This window comes from Lygodium microphyllum, chromosome 28 (assembly GCF_053477565.2).
Source record: "Lygodium microphyllum isolate KBCC chromosome 28, Lygodium_microphyllum_v1.1.10, whole genome shotgun sequence".
In the NCBI taxonomy this organism is placed as follows: Eukaryota; Viridiplantae; Streptophyta; class Polypodiopsida; order Schizaeales; family Lygodiaceae; genus Lygodium; species Lygodium microphyllum.
The window spans coordinates 90,091,884-90,116,574 of NC_141162.1; the positions used below are offsets into that span (position 1 = coordinate 90,091,884).

General features: G+C 43.6%; 1 protein-coding gene across 1 annotated transcript in view; it reads left to right on the forward strand.

Moving 5' to 3' along the window:
• Positions 1-24,691, forward strand: part of LOC148011744 (alpha-amylase-like) — a 108,441-nt gene that overhangs the window by 62,256 nt on the left and 21,494 nt on the right. The window contains exon 4 of the mRNA XM_087670265.1: positions 10,742-10,830. Coding sequence (XP_087526391.1) covers positions 10,742-10,830 — 89 coding nt within the window. The remainder of the gene's footprint in view (positions 1-10,741; positions 10,831-24,691) is intronic.

Below are 24,691 nucleotides of genomic sequence, written 5' to 3' on the forward strand. Positions count from 1 at the left end.
ACCATCCTCAACAAATGTTTCAGCAATCACAAGTGGATCTTGAGCAGCTTCCCCAACATGGTCGAGATGACGGGAAAAAGGATGTTTCCCAAGTTGGCGTGGAGTGTGCGCTGTGGAATTTGTCTCCTCAGGAGGATTCTTGGGTCACTATGGTTAGACGTAAGACCAGATAGGGTTCTTGTCATCCACCGCTGCATCCTATCACTCAAACCTTTCAACGTAGAGGCAGGGAGTTTTATATGAAACCTCAATCTTCTCGTATACCAGCAGTGGATGATAAAAGGTCTTCTGATCCTGCTTTGCGCTTTGATGTGCGTGGGAGGCTTGTGCCTCCTCGAGATGCTCTTCATTCCTAGCAACAACAGTTTCCTTCCTGTGCTTCGATTGCTGGTTTACAGAGGATAGATCTTGTAGATGTAATTCGAAGTCAAATGGAGAGATTCCAGGCAGCTCAAGCCATTGATGTGAAAGGGAAAGGGAAAGAGGTGGCTCAATAGTTTGTCTCATTTGGAATTTATCATGCAAATTGCCTTGTGGAATGTGAAAGGTATTTCTTCGCGCAGTAAGCAATATTGGTTGTGGAAAGTTGTGTTAGCCGGAAATTGGGATGTCTTTTGTTCTATGGAGCATAAACAACACGCTTCGACTGGCGCTTCGACTGGTTTTTCAACCGACATCCTACGACATTTGCCCATCTCATCCCCATCCATCATTTGCATGGGGTCTCTAGCCGACGAATCCCCATCCAAACCCTCTAGATCTTGGTCATTCCCTTGACCTATATGTTAATCGAGGAAGGCCATGTTGATACCATTTGATTCCTGCAAATTCTCCATAGTAGCACCAGTTTTGCTGATCACAAACGTCTTATTGAACCCTGTTGCATATCATGCAAACCACAGGCCTGCTCGATCTTCACCTTCTCACTCTCTGTGTCTGATGGTCAGATGCCTCGAGAATGCAGGAGGATAATGTGCAAGTCGTCCACCAGTAGTAGGTCGTGTGAAGCAGGCAGGGAGGCGTAACCTTCTGTAGAAGTGAAAGGAGGAAGACTCAGATGCACTTGATTTATGACTATTGCCATTGCCGTCAAATGGGACTCTCACACGCACACAGGTCTGCAAAAGATGAGTAGATGGGAGACAGGGTAGAGCATAGCAACTAGCGTGTAGGTCAGAATCGTCAGGCAGGTTGGCAACCAGGGGAGCTCAACCCCCTGTCTTGGACGAAACAGGGGATGAATGAAAATCCACCAGAGCAGGAATGTCTTGTCCCCTCTCTCTCTCTCTCTCTCTCTCTCTCTCTCTCTCTCTCTCTCTCTCTCTCTCTTTGGCGCACACGGACAGGGACCCGCGGACCTTATGCAAACTGCGTGAGATGGTACAAGCAAGGGTTTGCTTGATTAGGTCGGTGTAGAAGGACAGTCGCGATAGGTTGCCATCACTCCTCGACTACTCTCTCTCACTCCGCCTCTCTCTCTCTCTCTCTCTCTCTCTCTCTCTCTCTCTCTCTCTCTCTCTGGCACACACAATGTGTCTCTCTCCTCTCAACCTATTGCGTCTTGACTTCATGTCACCTGTCACCTCCCTCCATGTCACTTATTGCATGTCGTCACCGCACCAATATCATCATGCCTATTGACTACCTTTTTCACCTAATACATTCAATATCGGGCCTTTAAAATGGCCATGTCACCTAACTTGGTCGTGTCCCTTGCCTATTATTGATATCGCATGTCCCCTTGCCACATCATGATTTGTTGATGACATTGCCTGCCTCTTGCCACATCACACTTTTTTGACATTGTGGCTTGCGTCGTGCCATCCCACCTATCTTTCTTTGATTGCCAACCTACTATCTCCCCCCTACCATTGTTACTTGAGATCTTACAGCCATGTCTAATTGCCTCCATCCAACTTGCTATGGTTGTCTACTTATGATCATTGTCCACCTCCATCTCCAACTGCTGGCCATTTCTAATTGACCATATGCAACTTGCTGTCAGTGTTTGGACTCTGCCTGAAGACCCCCCACAATTCGTCCATCCATCCATCAATCCATCCATCACCATGAAACCTGTCACATTGTCACCCATATGGGCCTACACATATAAAGCACCTTTTGACACCTCATCTGGCTACAAATCGTGAACAAAAATGGAAGCAACACTGGATTAATTGGAAAAATCCCTCGAGACACTGATTAATAACATCAATATAGTATAGTGAGATTTGATGGACAAAATCCCTAAACTTGAAAGTAAGGTTGAATGTAGAAAGAGAAAGCAGCCATACAATTTGAAATCAAACAAGTGAAGAGGAGATCACATACTTGAAGACCAAAAGTTGAGAAGAATGAGAAGTACAAGAGGACACGATTAGCACCATCAAAGAGCACATCTCAAAGGTAGTCACAAAGACATTGATGCTAAAAGCTCGAAGGCTCACAAGAAGGGTGGATGGAAGAAGTAAAGGAAAATATCAAAAAGGAAGTGGAAGAAAACGGACCTAAAAAGAAATGTCGAATTGCCAATGCCACTCTCGAGAAAGAAAGGATGAGACAAGCAAGATGCCTAAATGTAAGAGTCATTGGCATAATCAAAAGAGAGAACTCTTCGCTGTAAGAGGATGGTAAGGCCCTATGCTCGAATATAAGGAAGAGTATCCCTTTCCTTTCATCAAAGCTTACAGGATAGGGAAGGATGCATAAAAACTGACATTGATATTACAATTCTAGGATGAGGTGGGGAGAATGGCCTTCATTAGGAGAAGGTTATCCTAAGAGGACTTCCGGGGGATTCTATCTATATAGATGATGATCTTACTAAAATAAAGTCGAGCACCATGTACGCCAACATGCCTAGGATACTTAAAGCTAGGAAAGAAGACAAGAAAGCAGTGTACAAGGACGGCACAATCATCATTGATGGCAAGTCGGTTGGATAGGGACTCAGTCTATGCTATAGATACTTAAAAGCTATGGATTGCAATGTGGAACTTTAATGGCTCCTTTGGACACATCCAAGGAGACTGGAGGAGCTGATGGAGAAATAGGATGTAATAATGATTATAGAAGCACACCAAAGCCCAAAGAAGAGCCTACCTAGAGTTCAAATATACATGTGGGAGTCAACCTAAAGATATGACATGAGATACCACAGTACCACACGGGGATTAGAAGTAGCAACAATATAGATTAGGCAGGAACAACAAACAGGATATGTATCATGACATGATCTTGAATCTTGATATGTATATGTGGATTAAGATGGGTATGAATCGTAAGAGAGATTGTCATGATTTTTGAAGAAAAATATTGTTGTAAAATTTAGTTGGATGTTTCATCGAGATCTAGGCTCCCTCATGTGCCAATTGTATCTATTCAATTAGCACCATGAGGTTGCAACGTTAGAGGTGAGAGATATCCGTGCACTTCGTAGGTCCAAATCCTTGAAAGAATAAGGATGTGCTCAATGGTCCCAACGTCAAGCTCGTAGAGCACTACATTTTGGTTCCATGGCCAAGACCTAGGACACACTGGCCATGTAGTCACTTGCATGCATTGGGTAGCACAATAGGAGAGTGCACATGTATCAACCCCAAAATGCACACAAATAGGTAGATTCTCTTTTGTTGGGTTAAAGAAAACACTTGGATCTTTCATGGAAAGGAAGTCTTTGTTGTATTTCATTTTTGTGAATAACATTAGAGCAAAAAGTAAGCATTTAAAGAAAGTTGGTTGCATTTATATTATTCTACATGAAACATAAGAACCATTGTTTGGATTAAATGCACATGGCATGAGTTTGGACAGGCAGGGGAATGCATTAAATTGGATTGAATATTGAACGCACCATAGTACTTGCGAATGTGTTACAAATTCTTGGTGCATGGCAAATGGCCTACATGGTGGAAAGGAAATAGAGGGAGGAAGGATACACTCCCTGCATGTGAAGGTCTCTTTCATGCAAACAACACATGAGTGAAGTGGAAGAAGAAAAAAGAGAGCTCTTGCATAGGGACTCAAGTCCTTAATCAGTGATTATTATCTCTTTTTTTTTGGAAGGATAAAATGAAAAAAAAGAAAGACAGCAAGATTACAAAGTTTCATCATCTCACTATTGTTCCTGACAATCGTTATCATCTTCAACATTTCGCTGCTGGGCATCATCATCATCATCTTCATCTTCATCATGACTATGCTGCTCCCCATCATCTCTGTGTTGTGTTGCTGATTGTCGCCTATGCCATCTTTGGATCGTTCTGCTTTCATCATCATCATCTACTATCGCCTGTGGCAAGTGTCATGCTGCAGCCAGGCCTGAAGCACTTCCAGTCACCTGTGACAGCATGTACACCATCTCTTGGAGCCCCCCCATCCACGAACTTGGCAGGAACTTTATTCTTCTCTCCCTTTGGTTATACCTCATCATTCCCAGCTTTCCCTAAACCTGTCTCTACTCTACCTCTTTGTTAATGCTAGTACCCCTCCTCTAAACTTACCAATATTACCCCCCTTTCTCTTCCCCACCACACCTTTCCCTTCCCCCTACATAATCGTTCTTCCTCTAGACCGTGCCTCACCTTCACCCTCTTAGACTCTCTATTGTCGAAGAAGAAGGAAAAACCACCAATACCACCACTGAGCTATAACAAGGGAAGGACCTTCATAGAGCCATAAGGTAGGAGCAGAGCCTCCAAGTCAGAGGAAGAACCGCCGGTAGAAGAGAGGACCCATACGTGTGCAACACCTTGCAGCGCGGAAGAGGCAGGGGAAGGGGGGGGGGGGGGGGGGGGGGGAAGGGTTCGAGGGGTTGCGATGGCGGGGGCGAGAGCAGCGGCGTGTCAGTCAGGAGCTTTGTGACCGAAGAAGAGTGGTAAATGAATGAGAACAAAGGTAGCGGTCCATAGGTCTTGGTGGTGTGCTCATGAGAGCACCGACACTTACACATCCCACTGTTAGAATAGTCCTACCATAGTGCATAGTGTACTATTGCATGTGCATTTCATATTGCCTCTTCTCTCTCTCTTTTTTTTTCGTAAAAGGTAATTGTATTAATTACGAAAAAAAGGGTACAAGTTTACATGATTACAAGATACACGATGGCTCTAAGCCAGCGTGTGTAAAATCTCAGTACGAAACCATGAAAGAGTTACACAAGTCATGGCAAAGACGCAGAGGAAATTGCCATATGCCAGGGAAGTAAGTCTTCCCGAGGGAGCAAGTCCGAGTGCCGAATGAGATCTATCTGCCAATGCAAGAGACCTTTAATCCTGGCAATGTGTCCCGGAACATTAGAGGCCGAATAAAAAAGAAAGGCATTCCGAGTGGTCCAATTGTGCCAGCATTCCCAGTATCTAAAAAAGTGGAATAAGATCTTCATATGCAACTGTGCTGGTGTGGGGTATTTTGGGTGCACAAAAACCCAATCGAAAGGGCTTAGTGAGAAACCCACCACAGCTCGCCAAACCTGTAACAAGAGCGACCAGATATTCCTAGCGAGAGGGCAAGAAATAAATCGATGACGAGCCGATTCCATAGTAGTGGTGCAAAAGAAACAATTGCCGTTAGAGATTCAACGCTTGGAAAGGGCCGAGGCAAGAGGAAGACCACCAATCATCACCCTTCAAAGAAAGACCTTGCATTTGAAAGGTGTCTTATTCAACCATCCCTCCATCACAGTTGCCTTCCACCATGACTGAGATTTCCGCAATCCCCATACAGTTTTAGCTTTAGCAACCAGCCATTGATGATCTTTAATCAGAAGATGGTACACCTGGTTAGCTGAGGCCTTTTCCAAACTCAACTGACCTGCAAGGTCCCAGTCCTGCCAAGGACAATCCACAGCAAGGGTAGGAAAGGGTTGCCTGCTCTGGAGCACTAACAAAAGCTGTTCCCATAAATCACGGTATCCACGAGGGATTCTGAAAAGTCTCCAGGCAGTACGAAATGATACGAAGACATTACGACTGGCAAGGGTGGCATCTGCAACTGAAGTCACGCCCAAACGGGCCATGCGGTTAAATTTTGGTCTGAGCTCATGTTTGTCTTCCCATGAAAGTAATCTCGAGGCTACCAACAATTCCAGTTGAAAAGAGTTAGTACGCAAGCGGTTCTCTGCTGGATGCCAACGCGCCTTTTGAAGCACCACTTTCCAGCAGCCGACCAAATGAACTAACAGGGATGAGGAAGGACTGGAAAACCGAGAGTCTGCATTAAGAACATGCCACCAGGAGCTCCGAATTTGTGTATTACCATGCAGAAGCCCGCGGTCCTCAAGAAAATAACGGGCTATAACGGCCCACGGGTGATGATCCACACACATGGCACGAAAAAGAGACCAACGAAGTGCTAGCATGTGAGTTTCGGCATCCAAAATAGCTCCACCACCCAGGCGTTTGGGGGTACATATATGTGGACACGAAATCCACGAAATACTTGCATGCAATGAATCCTTCTTCCATAACATGAAACGAATGGGCCGAGTGAGAGCATTCAAAGTAGTAGGAGTCCAAGGCAGCAAAGGCAAGAAATATGTGAGCATTGGCAGCATAATTGTCTGAGCCACTTTGAGGCGAACATGGAAGGGCCACACTTGCGACTTCCAATACATAAACTCAACTGCCAGTTTTTGTGAAATCCACTCTAGTAGTTGCTTTGGCCGAACATCAACACCCAAAGGGTACCCAAGATGCCTGACAATGGAACCACGGGGAACAACCTGTCCCTGCGAGCCCAATGACTGTAAATCGGACTCCGTGCAACTGAGAATGGCTGATTTGAAAGCATTGATACGAAGACCAGAAGCATGACCAAAGAGCGTCCAAACTTCTAATGCCTTGCAAATGTTGTCCTTGTCTACACGCAAAATCATAAAGCTATCATCAGCCAAAGATTGGCTAATGAAGTGCTATCCCAAAGGAAGAGACAATCCGGCCAGCTGAATAGAAGCTGCCATTGAAGATAACATCGAAAGAACCGGATGAGTCGCCAAGGCAAAGAAGAGATAACTCAAAGGGCAACCCTGTCTCACAGAGCGTGCAAGGACAAATGGCTCTGTAACACCACCATTTAGCATAACTCGCGAAGAAGCCGCAGCACTAATGGTGTAGATCAAGCGGGACATCCGAGTACCAAAACCCATAGTAGACATAAGTTCTGCAATGAAAGACCAGTCTAAATAGTCAAAAGCCTTTTCCAGATCCAATTGAATCAATACCACTTCCTGACTAGAGTGCCTTGCATAGTCAATAGCCATTTGCACATTTAAGATATTATGCAGAATGTTGTGGCCCTTAATGAAACCATATTGAAGAGGATGCTCAATAGCTGGAAGATGCTTGTGGAGCCGATTCACCAGCACTTTGGAAAAGATTTTATACATCGAACCCATCAAAGAAATTGGTCTACAATGTTGCAACATTGACGGCGAAGGAACCTTTGGAAGCAGTTTGATAAGACTTTCTTTCCATGAGGAAGGCATGAACCCTGTTTCCCAAACCTGCTGAAACATAGCCGTCAATGGCTTCACTAGTTGGGTAGCAGAACTCTCAAAGAATTCATTGGTGAGTCCATCCCAACCGGGACTTTTATCCTTAGGCAGACGTAACAAAACATCCATAACCTCCTCCTCACAAATATCTGCCTCCAAAGTAGTTTGCATATCAAGTGGAACCTGATGGCGGACTAGATCATAGAAGACTGAGCGTGCATGCGTAACCTGGTCAGAAGGTGACGGAGAAGAACCAAGAAGATCTAGAAAATAATTCCTGCACATATTGACAATGGTCTGAGGATTAGTGACCATTCGACCTTCTAAATCCTGGAGTCTAGTCATATTTTCTCGAGCAGGAGAAACATGCAGAGTGCAAAAGAACTTATGAGTCTGACAAGCACTATCTTGCAAATTCTCAGTCAAATTTTGCAATTTGGCCTGCTGATAAGATTTCAACTGAAACTCTTTAATAATATCAGCCAAATGCATCGCCAGTGACAGCAGAAATTCATCATCTGGGGTGTCCACCAGCAGAGAACGAACCAAAGACAGTAAGTCTTCCGCTGCGTGTCGATGCCGCCGACAAAGAGAGGCATGATGGATCCCATACTGCCGAGCAACCCGTTGCACATTAGAGAGCAATCGTTTAAAGGAAGCCGTGCCCTCAGAGGCGAAGTCCAATAAAAATCTACTCCTCTCTCTCTCTCTCTCTCTCTCTCTCTCACACACACACACACACACACACACACACACTCTCTCTCTCTCTCTCTCTCTCTCTCTCTCTCTCTCTCTCTCGCCACGACCATGATGGACTAGTAGCAAAGCACCTATCACATGCTAGAGACATCCTAGCACCCCTTCTAGCCCACCAATTCAATAGGCCCCTATGTGAAGGCTTTCTTGCTAGTTGGTTAGCTAATACTATAGTACCAATCCTGAAAGTTGGAGACCCCATGGTTCTTATGAACTATAGAATGGTCATGGTTGGCCATGTGCTAGCTAAGCTTTATGGACCAATACTAGAGCATGGGCTAAGAAAATGGGTAGAGAAGCACCAATATCGGGCATGTGGACAGGTAGGTTTTAGGAGGGTTTACTCCACTCTTGATCATATCCTCAAACTCCGAGCGATCATCAGGGAGAGCAAGGAACAAGGGAGGTAGGTATACTCCTCCTCTGTGGATTCTGTAAGGCCTTTGACATAGTACCATGTGCTAAACTCATGCAGAGACTACACAAGCTAGAGGTTTACTTGGGGATTACATTTTCAGGATCGAGATTCACTTTGGTGTCTTCTACACATAGACATACTCTAGGAAACTTGCCTCTAATTCAACTCCTCTCCCGGCAATCACTCTTAGGAGAACATTTACGCTTAGTCACTCATATAACTCAGCTAGCAAAGAACATCTCATGGCATTGGGATTCTTCGCAAGTTTCTCCTTCTAGGTTTAGTCATTCATTGTGTCATCTCAAGGGAGATGACCTTCTTTTGACTCACACGAATATTTCTCTTGTTATGTCACATAGATCTTTCAAACATATGCTTTCCCAAGAAATACACATAGAATTGCCAATCCTAGCTATGCAATTTTGCTAGGAACTATTATGTATTGCGAGGAGTTAGCCTCTCTACATAGGAGGTACAAAAGATGAAGGTATGGAAGGGCTTTAGAGCTTTATAAGTCTTTATCTTTGAAGGTTGAACTTTGAGAGTAGCTAGTCGGACTATTTGTATTCACCTACAACTTTGATACATGAAGTAAACTATTCTCTTCAAGTTTTGCATTTCTGATGTTTTCAGAGAAGATGGCCACTTGATGGAAACGGTCTCAGAGGAGAGCAGCAGAGGATGGATTGACACGAGGGTATGGCTCTTGGGGTGATGGAGAGACAGTGTGCATATATACAATTTCAGGAGCCTTAGACAAAGCTCTGGCTCTTCGACACTTTGGTCACACTAGCACTTGTATATGGGGCCCCCATATGGGGATTGAGCCTCTACTACATGAGAAGAGCCACTACCCAGGGGATGAGATATATGAGGGGTGGGAATACATGAAGAGATCCCTTAGTACTAATGATTTCACAGATGGTTTGAAGTAAGCCCTATGTGCCACGTGAGATTATCAGAGCAAAGATGGGAGCACCACCTCTAGTGACAGAGGCCCTCTTCCAGACAGTGACTTTCCTGCATAGGCTTTGGATCTTGCTGAGATAGAGATACTCCCAGCTCGCACTAGAGTCATCTAGACAGGTGGCATTATAGGGGGATACTGAGTGCTAGTATGACCGGATAGAGGCATGGCTACAGTTACATGGATTACACATGGATCTCCTCCCACCACTACAGTATAGCTTGGATTGCCCCCCACTTGGAGCTCAGCCGAGAGGATACACACAGCCAAGACATGGGTGACACCTACTGAGGATTTGGGGTCGAAGAAGGTGGCATATGAGACCTGAAGAAATAATACAAGTGAGGTTTGATCTCCTCATAGAGCACAAAAATTGTTTAAAGATTTATCAAACCAGCTCACATCTAAAAGATATTCTCATACTGAATGGGTATATGAAAAATCTAGATAGAAATGTATAGCTGTGAAACATGAAAGCTCCCATGTCTGCGAAAGAATAAGGGATGATCAAAAACAATCTGCTTCTAACAAAAATTAAGTGATGACTGATGTAACGGCATCACAATGTCAGCCTATCATCAAGTATCCATCTTGTGGGCCACTTCAAGATCTATTATATCACATTGGGCTTGAGGTGTCTTGATGGGCGCATTCTATGATGGGCGATACTGTCTTGGATCCATCTATAGTAAGGGAAATGGGGCCATCTCCCAAGGGGTTAGACTTGTCTTGCTCTATCTATGCCCAGGGATTGCTCCAATGTGATTCCTTGTAATGGTGATCTGTTGCAGCCTAACGGAGGTCTCCTGTGAGGTTTTTTGAAATCTATAGATTTTTAGTACATTGTGAGGGAATGGGGAGGGTATTGGTACTGGTATTTGTGCTCACTCTAGAATAGGAGTAGTCACCACCCTTTGTATAAGTTGATCTGATGGTTCTGCCCTCCTCTCTCTCATGAGGGCCTCCCTGTGTTGCCAGAATAGCTCCAAACATCTCCGCATTTCTATTCCAAGTATCAAGAGGAGGATATTGATTTGCATGCTTCTAAATTCTATTAAGAAGGCAAGTTCAAATATTCCTAAATAATGCATGAAGAAAATTATGGCAGGTACTGTGAACGAACAGATCCAACCTTCTCTGTTGGAGAACTTTGGACGGCTTTGAAGTATGAAGATGGTCGTGTTGCATATGACCAAAGTAAGTTATGACAATGGAAAGTACCCTAGGTCATATTTGTGGTTCAGAAGATTTATTTGTGCTTGAGGGTGTGAAAATTTGTTTTACATTTCAAGGTGAAAGGATGACTTCTTACCCCTGGTTAAAGAAAACTTTAAGAACTTGTCTGTAGGTAGAGATTTTAGTTACTCTTCGTGTGCTTAGAAACATAATGTTAACCTATCAACATATCAATGTATATTTTACTCAACATCTTCAAGAATCTGATCCACTCTGTTTGTGGTTAGCCCTTAAATGCATAAACAAAGAGTTTAGTCAAATTGCTTTAAGTATACTGTATAACGTGAGGTTAGCCTGTAAGGCCATGAGGTTAAAATATATTAAAAGCCTTGCAAATGACAAACATGTTTACACAAAAAACTGCATCTTCAAGCTATCTTCTCACCTGAGAGTCTAATACCACGGCTGTTTAAAAGGTCAATCTGGGCGTCAGTAATCCGAACAAGGACGGTCAGTAATCAAAAAAAGGAAAGGTCAGGAGGTCTATGTAGGAACGAGTTCCTCCAAACCCACTCTTTGGGATCCAACTGTAGTATGTGGAGGGGCCTCCTTTGATAAGCTTAGTGTCTCCCCTCCACCATAGGACTGACTGGGTCAATCTACCATCTCCTGTGGCTCTCAGCAACCCCTCAGATCCTTTGCCCAGAGCATCATGCAAATGTTGTTTGATGTAGATCCTTTCTTGTAAGCTTGTTACCCTCATCCATGTCCACTCTCTTCTAGTAGCAATCACTCTGAGAATAATGTCCTGTGTAGAGAAGAGAATGGTCCAGGTCTAAAAGAGTGGCTGAATCTAGCCTTCACACTTTGAGGCAATGCCTTTGCCTATCTGTACCATAATTGTGGCTCCTCTTAAGGCCTTAAAGCCTTGGCCTTTAAGCATCCTCTAGAAGATACAAGAAAGTGAACCACTTTCATACCATGTTAGAAGCAATCTCCATAGAGAACCTCCTCTCCCAAGGGAGATGGCTCCTCTGTCCATATTGCAGCCCAAATCCACTCTCAAGAGGTTGTGGAAGAGAAGCAATCACCTCAACTTTTCTTCAACAAGCCTGGAACTACCTGATGATACCAAAAACAACTGATCTCTAGGCCAGAATAATGGCTGCTATAAACTAGATCTAAAAGCCCTTTATGAGATCTCTAGCTCTGATTTATTGAACTTCCATTGGACATTGGATTGCCATGGTCCCCCAAGAAGAGCAGTAATGCCCACTAATCTCCATAATGATATCTGTTGGATGATGATATATAGGCAATCTTCCCAATTGTTGGCCCCCCATCTCCGAACCAAACATATTTCCTGTTAAATCCCTTCAAATACCGTAAATCTTGTATTTGTGTGTATGACTTCATATGTTTTTGATATAAGGATAATTTTGCACTGTATTTTTGTATAGAAGCAAGTTGTTTGCCCATAGCAGTCTAGTTGGGGGCTTTGTCCCTCGACATGTGTTTCAATGCCACACATGAGATGCAAAATTCACTGCTTCAACCAAAATGGGAGAAGCCAGTCAAAGACTATTTTGGTAATTCACCCAAAGGCCTCCATGGCACCACATTCACCAATTGAATATCCAATAACCTTTTAGGACCATCAAAGTTATCTTCCACCAAGTCACACTCCTCATTGCCATCACCCAAAACAGCCTCAAGCTAAAGGTATATAGCCAGTCACAGGAATATGATATACAAAATAAAAACTAGCTACTTTTTCACGAAAGATATGCTATTGATGTATCACCATATTCACACCTAAAGTTACCTTTGGCTCATCTCCTTCTAGTAAAGAGTTTGTTCTTTCCTAGATGTGCGTATATATAGTCTTGCAAAATAAGTGTTGCATGTTATAACCTATAACAACAATAAATATGGTTCTACTCTAGCATACTCCCATCATACAGTTATTCTTAGCATTGTTTCATAGGCCACTTATTTTAATGTTATCTTCACCTTACTGTGATGAGATGACATTAGATATGGATATACTTTGGATTTTGTCTCATAGGCCACTTTGGCCTTTTATAGATGTTAAACTCTCTCTCTCTCTCTCTCTCTCTCTCTCTCTCTCTCTCTCTCTCTCTCTCTTTTTTCGTAAATCTGTGTGTGTGTGTGTGTGTGTGTGTGTGTGTGTGTGTGTGTGTGTGTGTGTCTGTGACGTGACGGGTATGCTCTCTCTGACATGACGGTTATGCTCTGACATGACGGGTATGCTCTAACGGATATACTCTGACGTGACGGAATAGGTTGTCAAGTCTGATGCAGGACAAGTCATCAGTAATACAAGCGTGATGCAAGACAGGTTGTCAAGTTTGATACAAGTCTGAGGTCGTCAGTAATGCAGGCGTGAGCTCTCTCTCTGATACAAGCATGACCTCTCTGATGCAGTAATGCTGTACTGACGAATGTCCTATGACAAAAATACATGCTGTGACGAATGTACTGTGACAAATGAGAATGCTGTAGTGAGAATGCTGTGATGAAGGTACTGATGCAGGAGCACTGAGAATGCTGTAAATGTACTGATGCAGGAGTACTAAGTGAACAATGACGGGATGTATCTGCAGTAAACAGTGGTGGGCCTTGTGAACAGTATCTGCAGGGATGCGCAGTGACTGATGGGACAGTTTTGTGTCGTGACTGTGACTGTATAAGAAATCTGTTGACTCTCTCAGACTGACGTGAATGCAGACCTGTGTGAATGTACTGAGATTGCAGATGTACTCAGACTGATGCGAACTTTGCCATGCTCTGTAGACTGGAGACTTGCGTGAATTCAGACTAACGCACATTAACATTTCATGCTACAGTGACAATTTAGGTGAGATTGGCAGTTCTATGCTACATTGACAGTTTATGGTACAATCATATTTTATGATGCAGTCACATTGACAGTTTATGATATACTGACAGTTCATGCTATAGTGATAGTTTATGTTACTGGTTTACTACTCTAGTCAGACTGTAAACTGTTTTATGCTATAGCACATATTATAATCATGATGGAAGAAACTGACAATGAAGGAATCACAAAACCAACCATGGAAACAATGTTTCATACACCGCCAAAGAACACGAGATACAAAACCTATGGGCGTAAAACCCGAGATTGGAATGTCTCTCCAGGGTCAAGTAGATATGGGAAGACATCCCGCAAAATTAATGAAACACTATATGAGGAGATGTTGACCATACTCCGTGCTGAAATGTGTATCATGAGGAAGGAAATGGAAAATGATATATAAGAGCAGGTTCGAGCTGAAATGATGGAAGAACTAAAAAAAGAGATGCAATAAACATTGGATGCACACATGGCAGAGAAAGACTCAATGATCTCTAATCTACAAGAAGAACTAGAAGAATGCAAAAAGAAATTGGACGCACAAAAGGAACCACAAATCACACCGGAACTACAAAAAGAAATGGATGTTTTAAAAAAGAATATGCACACCTATGCAAGTGTGGTGGAAGGCACCCAAAAGAAAATGGAGAATGTTGAGAATACTATCAAAGAAAATGCAGAATGGATAGATGTGGCAAAAAAGAACAAAGGAATGCATGGCAACGAAGTGGAAGTTATGAATGCCACCTTGGAAGAAGAGGCAAAAAGACGGGCACGCGCACTCCACGTAAGAGTGGTTGGACTAGATGAGAAAAGCTCCCCAATTGAAGATGCTACAGCTCTTGCCACCAAAATTGGGGCTACAGATGTACCCATCATTGGGGCTTGGCGAGTCGGGAAAGCTGACACAAAAACAAAAGTCCTCATCTTGAAGTTTGGAGACTTGGAAAAGAAGAGAGCCTTCCTCTCCAAGAGGATCGCTCTCAAAGGAAAAAAGATCTACCTAGATAAAGACCTCACCCCAGCCCAGATAGCCCACAGGAGGAAAAATATGCCACATGTTCTAGAGGCACGGAAAGCAGGTAAATGGGCTGTCTACAGAGATGGAAGAGTCATCATCACAGAGAAAAGGATACCATGATGGTGCGCGGCCTATGAGACCCTGAAGTTCACACTGTGGAATTGCAATGGCTCCCTTAAGACAGATGCAGGTTATTTTGAGAATACTTTCAAAGGGATAGACATTGCTATGTATACTGAGACACATCAATGTAAAGACAGCCGTCTACCTGACGTATATGGATATAGATGGGAAAGTGTATATCGCCCTCAGCCTAGGCGGCCTGGACGGACGAGGGGATCAGGAGGTGTGGCAATTCTATTTAGAGAAGAGCTCCGAGATACAGTCCAAGTGGTATATAGAGATGTAGAGGCAAGATACATGTGGATCAGGTTACATACAAGTAGAACTCGAGACATGTATATTGCCATATGCTACTTTCCCCTTGCATACTCTAAGTTTGCCCCTAAAGAGGCATCCCCGTATACACCACTATATGAGGACATAATGAGATTTATGAGAATTGGGGATGTTCTACTAGCAGGAGATTTTAATGCACGCATAGGAAGCAACCAATCTGCTTTCTTTGACACTAGTGATGAGATGTTCAGAGATATTGCATTAGATGAAGTGGGATTAGTTAGATCGGCCCAAGATAGAGAGATAACAGAATATGGAACACACCTACTGGCATTGGGAAGTGCACATGGTTTGGCCATCCTTAACGGGCTGCCACAGTGGCCAAGATCTAATGGTTTCACATGTTGGAATAACAAGAAAGGATCAAGCACAGTGGACTATTTGATTGGATCACCCAACTTGCTACCTGATATAAAAAGCTTTGAAATCTCAGACAGACCAATTGGATTAGCAGCAGACCATGCTATTCTAGCTTTCACAATGCAATATGGGCATATACACGAAGCACAGCCACACATACCAAAATTACCATGCTATGATTTTGTAGAAGCGACCTCACACATATACAGCACTACTGTGCGAGATGCATTGAGGGAGCTAGACAGACAGGCCTCTTTGAACAAGTTTACAGGACAGTTGGCCGAGATAATACACACTTCAGCAGCCTACTCTTTCCCACACACTACACTGTCAGATAAACCTCCACGAGGTAATGCCCCACAGAATGGCTGGTATGATGATGAATGCAAAGAGACACGAGCATGTTTTCAGCGAGAGGTGGCACTTGGCATATGTACACATAAGCATGCTCGAACACTCTTCAGACGATTGGTACGCAAAAAGAAGCGGGAATACCTGAGCAGACTAGAAACAGAAATATATTCCATGTTCTTGGGACAGGACAGCAAGAGAGCATGGAAAAATATGCATGAGAACCAGCCACCCTTACAGATTACTAGACTGGATGATTGTCATGGATATGCTTGCACACTCTATGATGTTCTTGGCCAAGAGCCTATGCCACTCCCCTGAACCTCAAGACCAGCAAATTGCAGATTTTTCACAGAAAAAAAAGTGAGGAATGCCATATGGAAACTGAAAAATGGAAAAGCCCAAGATCATGATGGTTTAGTAGCTGAACACTTCGCGCATGCTTGTGATATCTTGGCACCAACGCTGGCTCACATCTTAAATAGGGCGGTTTGTGAGGGATTTCCAACCTGTTGGTCAGACCATATTATTTTGCCACTCTTTAAGAGTGGAGACCCCGCGCTACCTAGTAACTATCGAACTATCATGATTGGACACATGCTGGCCATGATATATGGCTCTATCGTGGAACAAGCATTAAGTGAATGGGCCGAGATGCATGGCCTGAGATCAAAAGGCCAGACTGGCTTCAGGAGGGGATATACAACTCTAGACCATATCTTTACATTGAGGGCAATCATTGAAGAAGGCAAGGCATTCAAGAAAAAGATCTATTTCTGTTTTGTGGACTTTCGCAAGGCCTTTGACACAGTGCCACGTGCTAGACTCATGAGAAGAATGCAAAACATTGATGTGCCCGTAGAGATACAGTGGAGTATCTATGCCTTGTATGAGACAGTGACAGGCAGAGTACGAACACCTGAGGGCATCTCAAATACAGTCAATAGCACCATTAGGGTGAAACAAGGCTGTCCACTTTCACCGACACTATTTGGGCTGTATATAAATGAAATTTCAGAATATGTGGATAGTACTGGTGGGGCCGGAGCCAGCCTAGCTGGAGTGCTGATACCATTGCTGCTTTATGCCGACGATATTGTACTTATATCTGACTCACCTGAGGGACTAAATAGACACTTGGATGCATTATCAGCTTTTTGCAGAGATAGAGACCTTAAGGTGAACCTTGGGAAAACTAAAGTTATGGTATTTAACACTTCAGTTGCTTGGGTGACAAGAGCTGAGCACCAGTTTACTTTTGATGGAGAGCCAGTGGAGATGGTTAGGCAGTATGTCTATTTGGGGGTCACATTGAAGGGACCACAGTTCTCTTGGAGAGAGATATCAGAGGCTCGTTTGGCAAAAGCATATGCAGCCTTAGGTGCATTGGAGAGGCAATGTGCTCACATACAATTTCATGAGCCACGCATCAAACTGTGGCTTTTTGACACCCTGGTTACACCCACACTTCTATATGGGGCAACTATTTGGGGTCTGAGTCTCTTTCACACGAGGAGACAGCCTTTGGGAGACCAGGATGGACCAGGGAAGGAATACTATGACGGATGGGAGCATATGGAAAGACCACTGGTCATGATGATCTCATGTATGATACGAGCGAAGAGCTTGACCCCACACGAGATTATCAAAGTTGAGTTGGGAGCATCACCCATGGTGGCTGAGGCCTTGGTCTAGGCAGTGACTTTCATACATAGACTATGGGAGCTCCCCCAAGATAGATACCCAGGGCTAGCCCTGGCCTCTTCTAGACAACTAGGAGCAGACGGTGACAGACACTGTTGGTATGCTCAGATGAGTACATGGATGAGTCTACATGGGCTGCAGATTGACAGACTACCCCCCTTTGACTAGAGCCTGGATTGCCCTACACTTGACCTAAGCCGATCAGAGCTAAACCATGTGATCAGAGCAGACATACTGAAGTTAGATACGAAGAAGACTTGGATCCGACCCCCCTCCCCCCATGGCACAAGGATGGCACACTACTAGACCCACTTCCTTTAGGTATCTGAGGATGGTTTCATCACCCGACCCAATTACATGGACACACAGCTGCCTCATGGACTACGCACAGTTATTGGTCAGATCCGCACCTCATCCCACCACCTGAGGATTGAGACATGCAGATGGGAGGGTATATAGACAGAAGGACGCATATGCCCACTATGCGACGGAGAGCCAGAGACAGAGGAACACTACATCTGCCGATGCACTGTATATTATGACATACGAGGTAGATACCATTGTCTGTTTCGAGAGGGTTTTGGACCCCTGAGATGGATCATGCAGTTTGAGGATCAGAGATGCTTGGGATTTTTCCTCTAGGAGTTCCAGAGGCGCAGAGCAACAATTCTACGGAGTAGAAGGCCCCCACAGCTCGGCTCACATAGACAGAGAGCAGTCACTGACTTTTTCACTGATACATGACAGAGTATGGTAGATACCACTACTACTGCCACACAGCCTACAGGAGTACATCATCATTGGACCTCATCTTCTGTAGGTGCCCCTTTCGATAGAGCAGTGGCACTTAGCCAGTCTAGGCGCCCACGTCCACCCGGACGAAGGCCTAGACATCCACACCATAGACAAATTAAAGCCATCATTGAGCGCCACAGGAGACAGATGCCAAGACGCCTCAGCCATGCAGAGATACACCTCCCTAGAGAACAAACATATCATTGATGGAGAGTTTTCCTTTTTCTACTCTCACTTTCAGATCACTGACATGTTTCCCTTTTATAGGACACTATTTCATTCTTTTTCAGTCTTATAGGCATGTTTTTCATCTTTTTCTCATTCCAGATGAGAAACACACCATCATTGTATGTACTGCTTTGGTCTCATAGGCCACATTGGCCTTTTAGAGACGTTAATAATATACTACTCTCTCTCTCTCTCTCTCTCTCTCTCTCTCTCTCTCTCTCTCTCTCTCTCTCTCTCTCTCTCTCTCTCTCTCTCTCTCTCTTTGACGTCTGATGTCTGACGTGAATGTACCTAACATGAATGTACTTGACACTGATGTTTGACGTGAATGTCCCTGAGCATGAATGCTAATGTGAATGTACCTGACGACGCAACTAATGCATTGACACGTGAATGATGACGTGAATGTACTAACATGACAGTGACGGCTTTGATTGACGGGGGGTACTAACAGTGATGGCTCTGATTGACAATGATGGCTCTAACTGATGGGGAGGCTCTAACTGATGTGAATGTGTTGATGTGACAGTGACTGATCTGATTGTTTTGGGTATTGACACAGATACCTGTCATGATCAGTGCACTGACTGACTGACACTGAGCTTGGTCCTAGCACAACAGTGAGACTATTCCCAACAGGCGGTTGCTCCTTTAGTCAAACAGGTAGAAGGGCATGCTTTCTTGGCATTGAGTGGATGTCTTAAATTGCTAGATGGCAAAGACTATTGAAAGAGAAACCAATGGCTATGAGACTAAACTTAGCACACAAACAATTGGGCTGACCACAGGAGGCACTGCATCAGAGGGGAGGTACAAGACTCCAACTAAAGATGAAAAGTTTTACTATAGACAGAACAGAAGGAGAGCTCGTGAAAATGCCACTCCCACAAGTGCCAAGCGATGGACGAAGATCCAAAGGCTGATTGCAACAAATAGTTTGGATGACGTGAAAGCCCTCATAAGAGTTGAGATTGCAGCAATATGTATACCAATGATTGACAAGGTAACAAGTGACATGAATGCAATGCATGAAACATGGGGAAATGAATTAAATGCTAAAATGGATGCAAACCTAAAAGTGTGTATAAAGGTGTGGGGCAGCATGCAACAAAAAGTGATGAATGACATGGATACAAAGCAAAAAGATATATATGATAAATTGCAGGAGACATTCAAAAGGGAGCTGAGTGATGCTATAGATGCAAACAAGAAAGCATTCATTAATGGCTTGGATGATGCAAAATACAAAGAAATCAAGGCTGACTTGCAGGTTGATATAACAGATAACTTGAACAAAGTAAGTGATGCCTGGAAAGTAGATATGGATGCATTGAAATCTGACACAAATGCAGGCCTAGCAGCCAAGGATATGGAGATTGCTGAACTGAAAAGGTAGTTAGAGGTATGTAAGAAAGAATTAGCGACACACAAGTCAATCACGGATGCACAAACAGCAATGCCAGTTGCACCGGAATTAAAGAAAGAGGTGGAAATTTTAAAAAAGGACATGCACACATGGGCGAATGTGATAGAGGGAGCTCAGAAGAAAGTAGAAAATGTCGAGCATACAATGAAAGAAAATGCACAATGGATTGAGATAGTCAAAAGAAACAAAGGGATGCCTCAGAACAAAGTAGAAATGATGAACACAACACTAGAAGAGGAAGCAAAAAGGAAACTCCGTGCATTATGTGTTCATGTGGTGAGATGGGCTGAAAAAACAACCCCTCTAGAGGATGCTAAAACACTTTGTGCTAAAATGCCTGGAGGGTAGGTGATCTAAGTGACAAAAGAGATCGGATCCTCATGCTGACAACATTGTGGACTATATAATGGGGTCGCCAGCATTAATTCCAAAAATTAAGCATTTTGAGATATCTGACAAGCCAATCGGTATAGCAGCTAACCATACAATCCTAAAATTCATCCCAGCATGTTGTCAAATACAAGAAACATACACATAGGTACACACATTTTCGCACTATGCAAACTTCACATATCGATAGTGATGCAATACGAGATGGCTTAAGCCAGCTAGACTAGTATGAACCACTGGAGGATGTCACTAAATCTCTAGCGAAGGTTTTACATACAGCAGCTATAGAGGCATTCCCATGCAAGATGGGCTCTACTGCACCACGCAGATACATTGACTCTCAAAATGCTTGGTATGATGATGAGTGCAAATAGACCTGCAGAGGGATATTACATTAGGGGCATGCACACACAAGCATGCAAGGAATAACTTCCATGGTCTGGTGCAGAAAAAGAAGAGGGATTATCTAGCCAAACTGAGTCTCAGATGTATCAGCTCTTTTTGGGCAGGGACAGCAAGAAGGCGTGGAGGAAATTTCATATTAGAAAACCCCCAATTCAGTTGACATCACCTACGGTATGGCATGAACATGCTAGTGCACTGTATGATGTTCCATCACAAGAGCAAATTCCCTGTCCATCAAACTCTAGGCCAACACAATGTGGATTCTTTATGGAAAAAATGGTGAGGTATGCCATTTGGAGGTTAAAGAATGGGAGAGCACATGATCAAGATGGCCTTGTGGCAGAACATTTTGCACATGCATGCTATGCATTGGCCCCTATCTTGTCAAATATCTTCAATAGAGTTGTATGTGAGGGGTTTCTAGCAAGTTGGTGTGACTACACAATAGTGCCGATTTTTAAGAGCGGAGATCCATTGGTCACTAACAATTACCACACTATTATGATTGGCCATATGCTAGCGAAGATATATGCCTCTATTGTGGAGCATGAGTTGAGTTGGTGGGCTGAAACGAAGGGGATATGGTCTGCAAGACAAGATGGCTTCCGCCAAGGATACAATACATTAGACCATATATCACACTGAGGGCCTTGATTGAGGAGGGATGATCACGAAGGCAAAAAATCTATTGTTTTTTCATGGATTTCCACAAAGCTTTTGATACGGTAGCATATGCAAGACTCATGCAAAGGTTGTAAACCATTGAGGTCCCAACGGATATGCAGTGGTGTATTTATACATTGTATGAGACAGTGATAGGTAGAGTACAAGTGCCTAGAGGCACAACAAACTCAATGTCTTAGCACGATTGGTGTAAAGCAAGGTTGTCCGCTCTCTCCCTTACTGTTTGGATTATACATTGACGAGATTTCAGATTACATACAAAGATGGGGTGGTATGGAAGCTTGGCAAGGTATTGATACCAATTTTGCTATATACAGATGATATTGTGCTCATCTCAAATTCACTTGAGGGGCTTCAGCGACATCTGGATGCATTGCATGTGTTTTGTGAAGAGAAAGGCCTCAAGGTTAATCTTGAAAAGACTAAAATTATGGTCTTTAACACATCAACAGCTTGGGTGACACGCTCAAAGCATCACTTTATGTATGACGGTTAGTTTGTGGAAATGGTTAGACAATGTGTATACCTCAAGGTCACTTTCAAAGGGCCACAGTTTTCATGGAAGGAGACTTCAGAGGCTAGGCTTGCACAAGCATATGTAGCTTTGGACACTCTAGAGCGACAATGTGCACACTTACAGTTCCAGGAGCCCCGTACCAAATTGTGGCTCTTTGACACTTTAGTTATGCCCACACTACTCTATGGAGCAGCCATTTGGGGCCCAAGCCTTTATCATACTAGACAAATGCCTCTCATGGATTGTAACGGACCTAAAGCACAACATTATGATGGCTGGGAACATTTGGAGAGACCGTTGGTCATGATGACAGCACGTATGATAAGGGCAAAAGCCTCAGTACCACAAGAGATCATCCAAGCAGAGTTGGGCGTAGCACCTATGATAGTGGAGGCACTATTCCAGGCAATCACTTTCCTCCAAAGGATATGGAAGCTACCTAAAGACCAATACCCTAGGCTAGCTTTGGAGTCTTCAAGATAGCTTGCAGCAGAGGGAGATAGACAGTGTTGGTACACACATATGAGCATGTGGTTGAACCTGCATGGCATGATTATAGACAGATTGCCACCGTTTGATTATAGCCTTGATTGTCCCACTTTGAGTCTTAGCCGTTTAGAGTTGGATAGAGTGATTAGATCGTACATCACTAAAGTGGAGACAGACTCTCTCATGGGTTTCTTTGAGTTGCTATTAGACAGATCTGCACCTCATCATTAGCATTGAGACAGGTCGATGGAGTCATATTGCAGCAAACAAGAGGATATGCCAACTTTGTGAATGGGAGCTAGAGACAGAGGAACACTAGATTTGTAGATTTACTATATACTATGGTATTCGAGGCCACTACCACTGCCTCTTTAAGAAGGGCTTTGGACCATTGAGACAGGTGATGGACTATGAGGACCAAAGTTGTCTAGGTCTTTTTTTATTGAAGCTCCAACAGCGCAGAGTAGCATTGTTACGCCAATCCCAGCCATGTCCACCCCTCCTCCAGAGAGTAGTTACAAACTTTTTCAGTATAGCTAACCCCCCAACCACTGCTACCTTAGACACTACATCTCCTACTGACAGGCGCCATTGAGGGACATCATCAAGTGGCATCACTGTAGATAGAGCTACAGCATTATGCAGAGCACGATGCCCTAGGATACCTACTCGGCAATGTAGGCATGCTTGAGAGAGAGAGAGAGAGAGAGAGGGACAAAGGTCAAGCTAGAAGGAGAGCAACCATACTCTCCATTCAACTTTCATTATCTTCCATACACTTACTGTGTTCATACAACCAAACCATACAGAAGTAGAGTAACCTAGATGTAACCATGGTTGAGTCAGTGTGACCCAAACCTTATTCAACTAAGATAATCAACCCAAAACCAAAGGTTCATGAGCTTGACTCTCAACACTCCCCATCAAGCTCAAGTGTAGTACTTCGCTCCAAGTAGCTCTCTGAAATGCACAAACTTATCTTTACCTAATGACTTGGTAAAGATATCTACAACTTGGTCTTCTGTCCTCACATGGACCAAATCAATGTCACCTGCAATCACTTTTTCTCTGGTAAAGTGATAATGTACCTCAATGTGCTTAGTTCTAGCATGATAGACAAGATTACTGGCTAGGACCACACTACTCATGTTGTCACAATAGAGTGTGACAAGCCTAACTTCCTCCATGCCCAAATCATCAATAAGCTTCATGAGCCATGCTGCCTCACATGCAGCAAGTGCAGCACCTCTATACTCTGCCTCAGTACTAGAGAGTGCAACTGTAGGTTGCTTCTTACTACTCCAGCTGACCATACTACTACCATGGGAAAATGCATACCCACTAGTAGATCTCCTATCATAGGAACTTCCTGCCTAGTTAGCATCTGTATATCCTGTAAGCTCCAAAGGCGTACCATGCTCATAAAATAGACCATAATTTGATGTAGCCTTCATATATCTCAAGATCCTCCTCACTGCATCCAAGCGAGCCTTCCTAGGCTTCTGCATGAATTGGCTAATCAGTCCAACTGAATAGTTAAGGTCCGGTCTAGTAATGGTAAGGTAAATTAGGCTACCCACCATACATAGTGACATTCTCAATCTCATGCCCAACATCTGCAAGTAGCTTAACATTTTGCTCCAATGGAATGCTCAAAGGCTTGTGATCCAACATACCATACTTGGTTAACATGTCTTTTGCATATTGCTTTTGCAATAACCAAGTACCATGAGGTGTAGAAACAACCTCAATCCCAAGGAAATATTTCAGTTCACCCAAATCTTTAACCTGAAATTTAGTATGTAACATTTCCTTGATCTCTCCGATTCCCATGGCATCATCACCTATAATGATCAAGCCATCCACATAGATGACTAATATCGCATAGCTAGCCCTTGTCTTCTTTGTGAATAGGCTATGATCAGCCTTGCCCATAGTGAACCAAGCTTCTATAAACATGCACTTATCTTAGCATTCCAAGCTCTAGGTGCTTGCTTCAACCCATACAATGATTTCTTCAATCTAGCACACGTGTAGGAAAACCAGGCTGTACATAGCTCTCGGGCTGATCCATGTATACTTCCTCAACCAAATCACCATTGAGGAAAGCATTCTTCACATCCATCTGATACATACTCCATCCTCTAGATT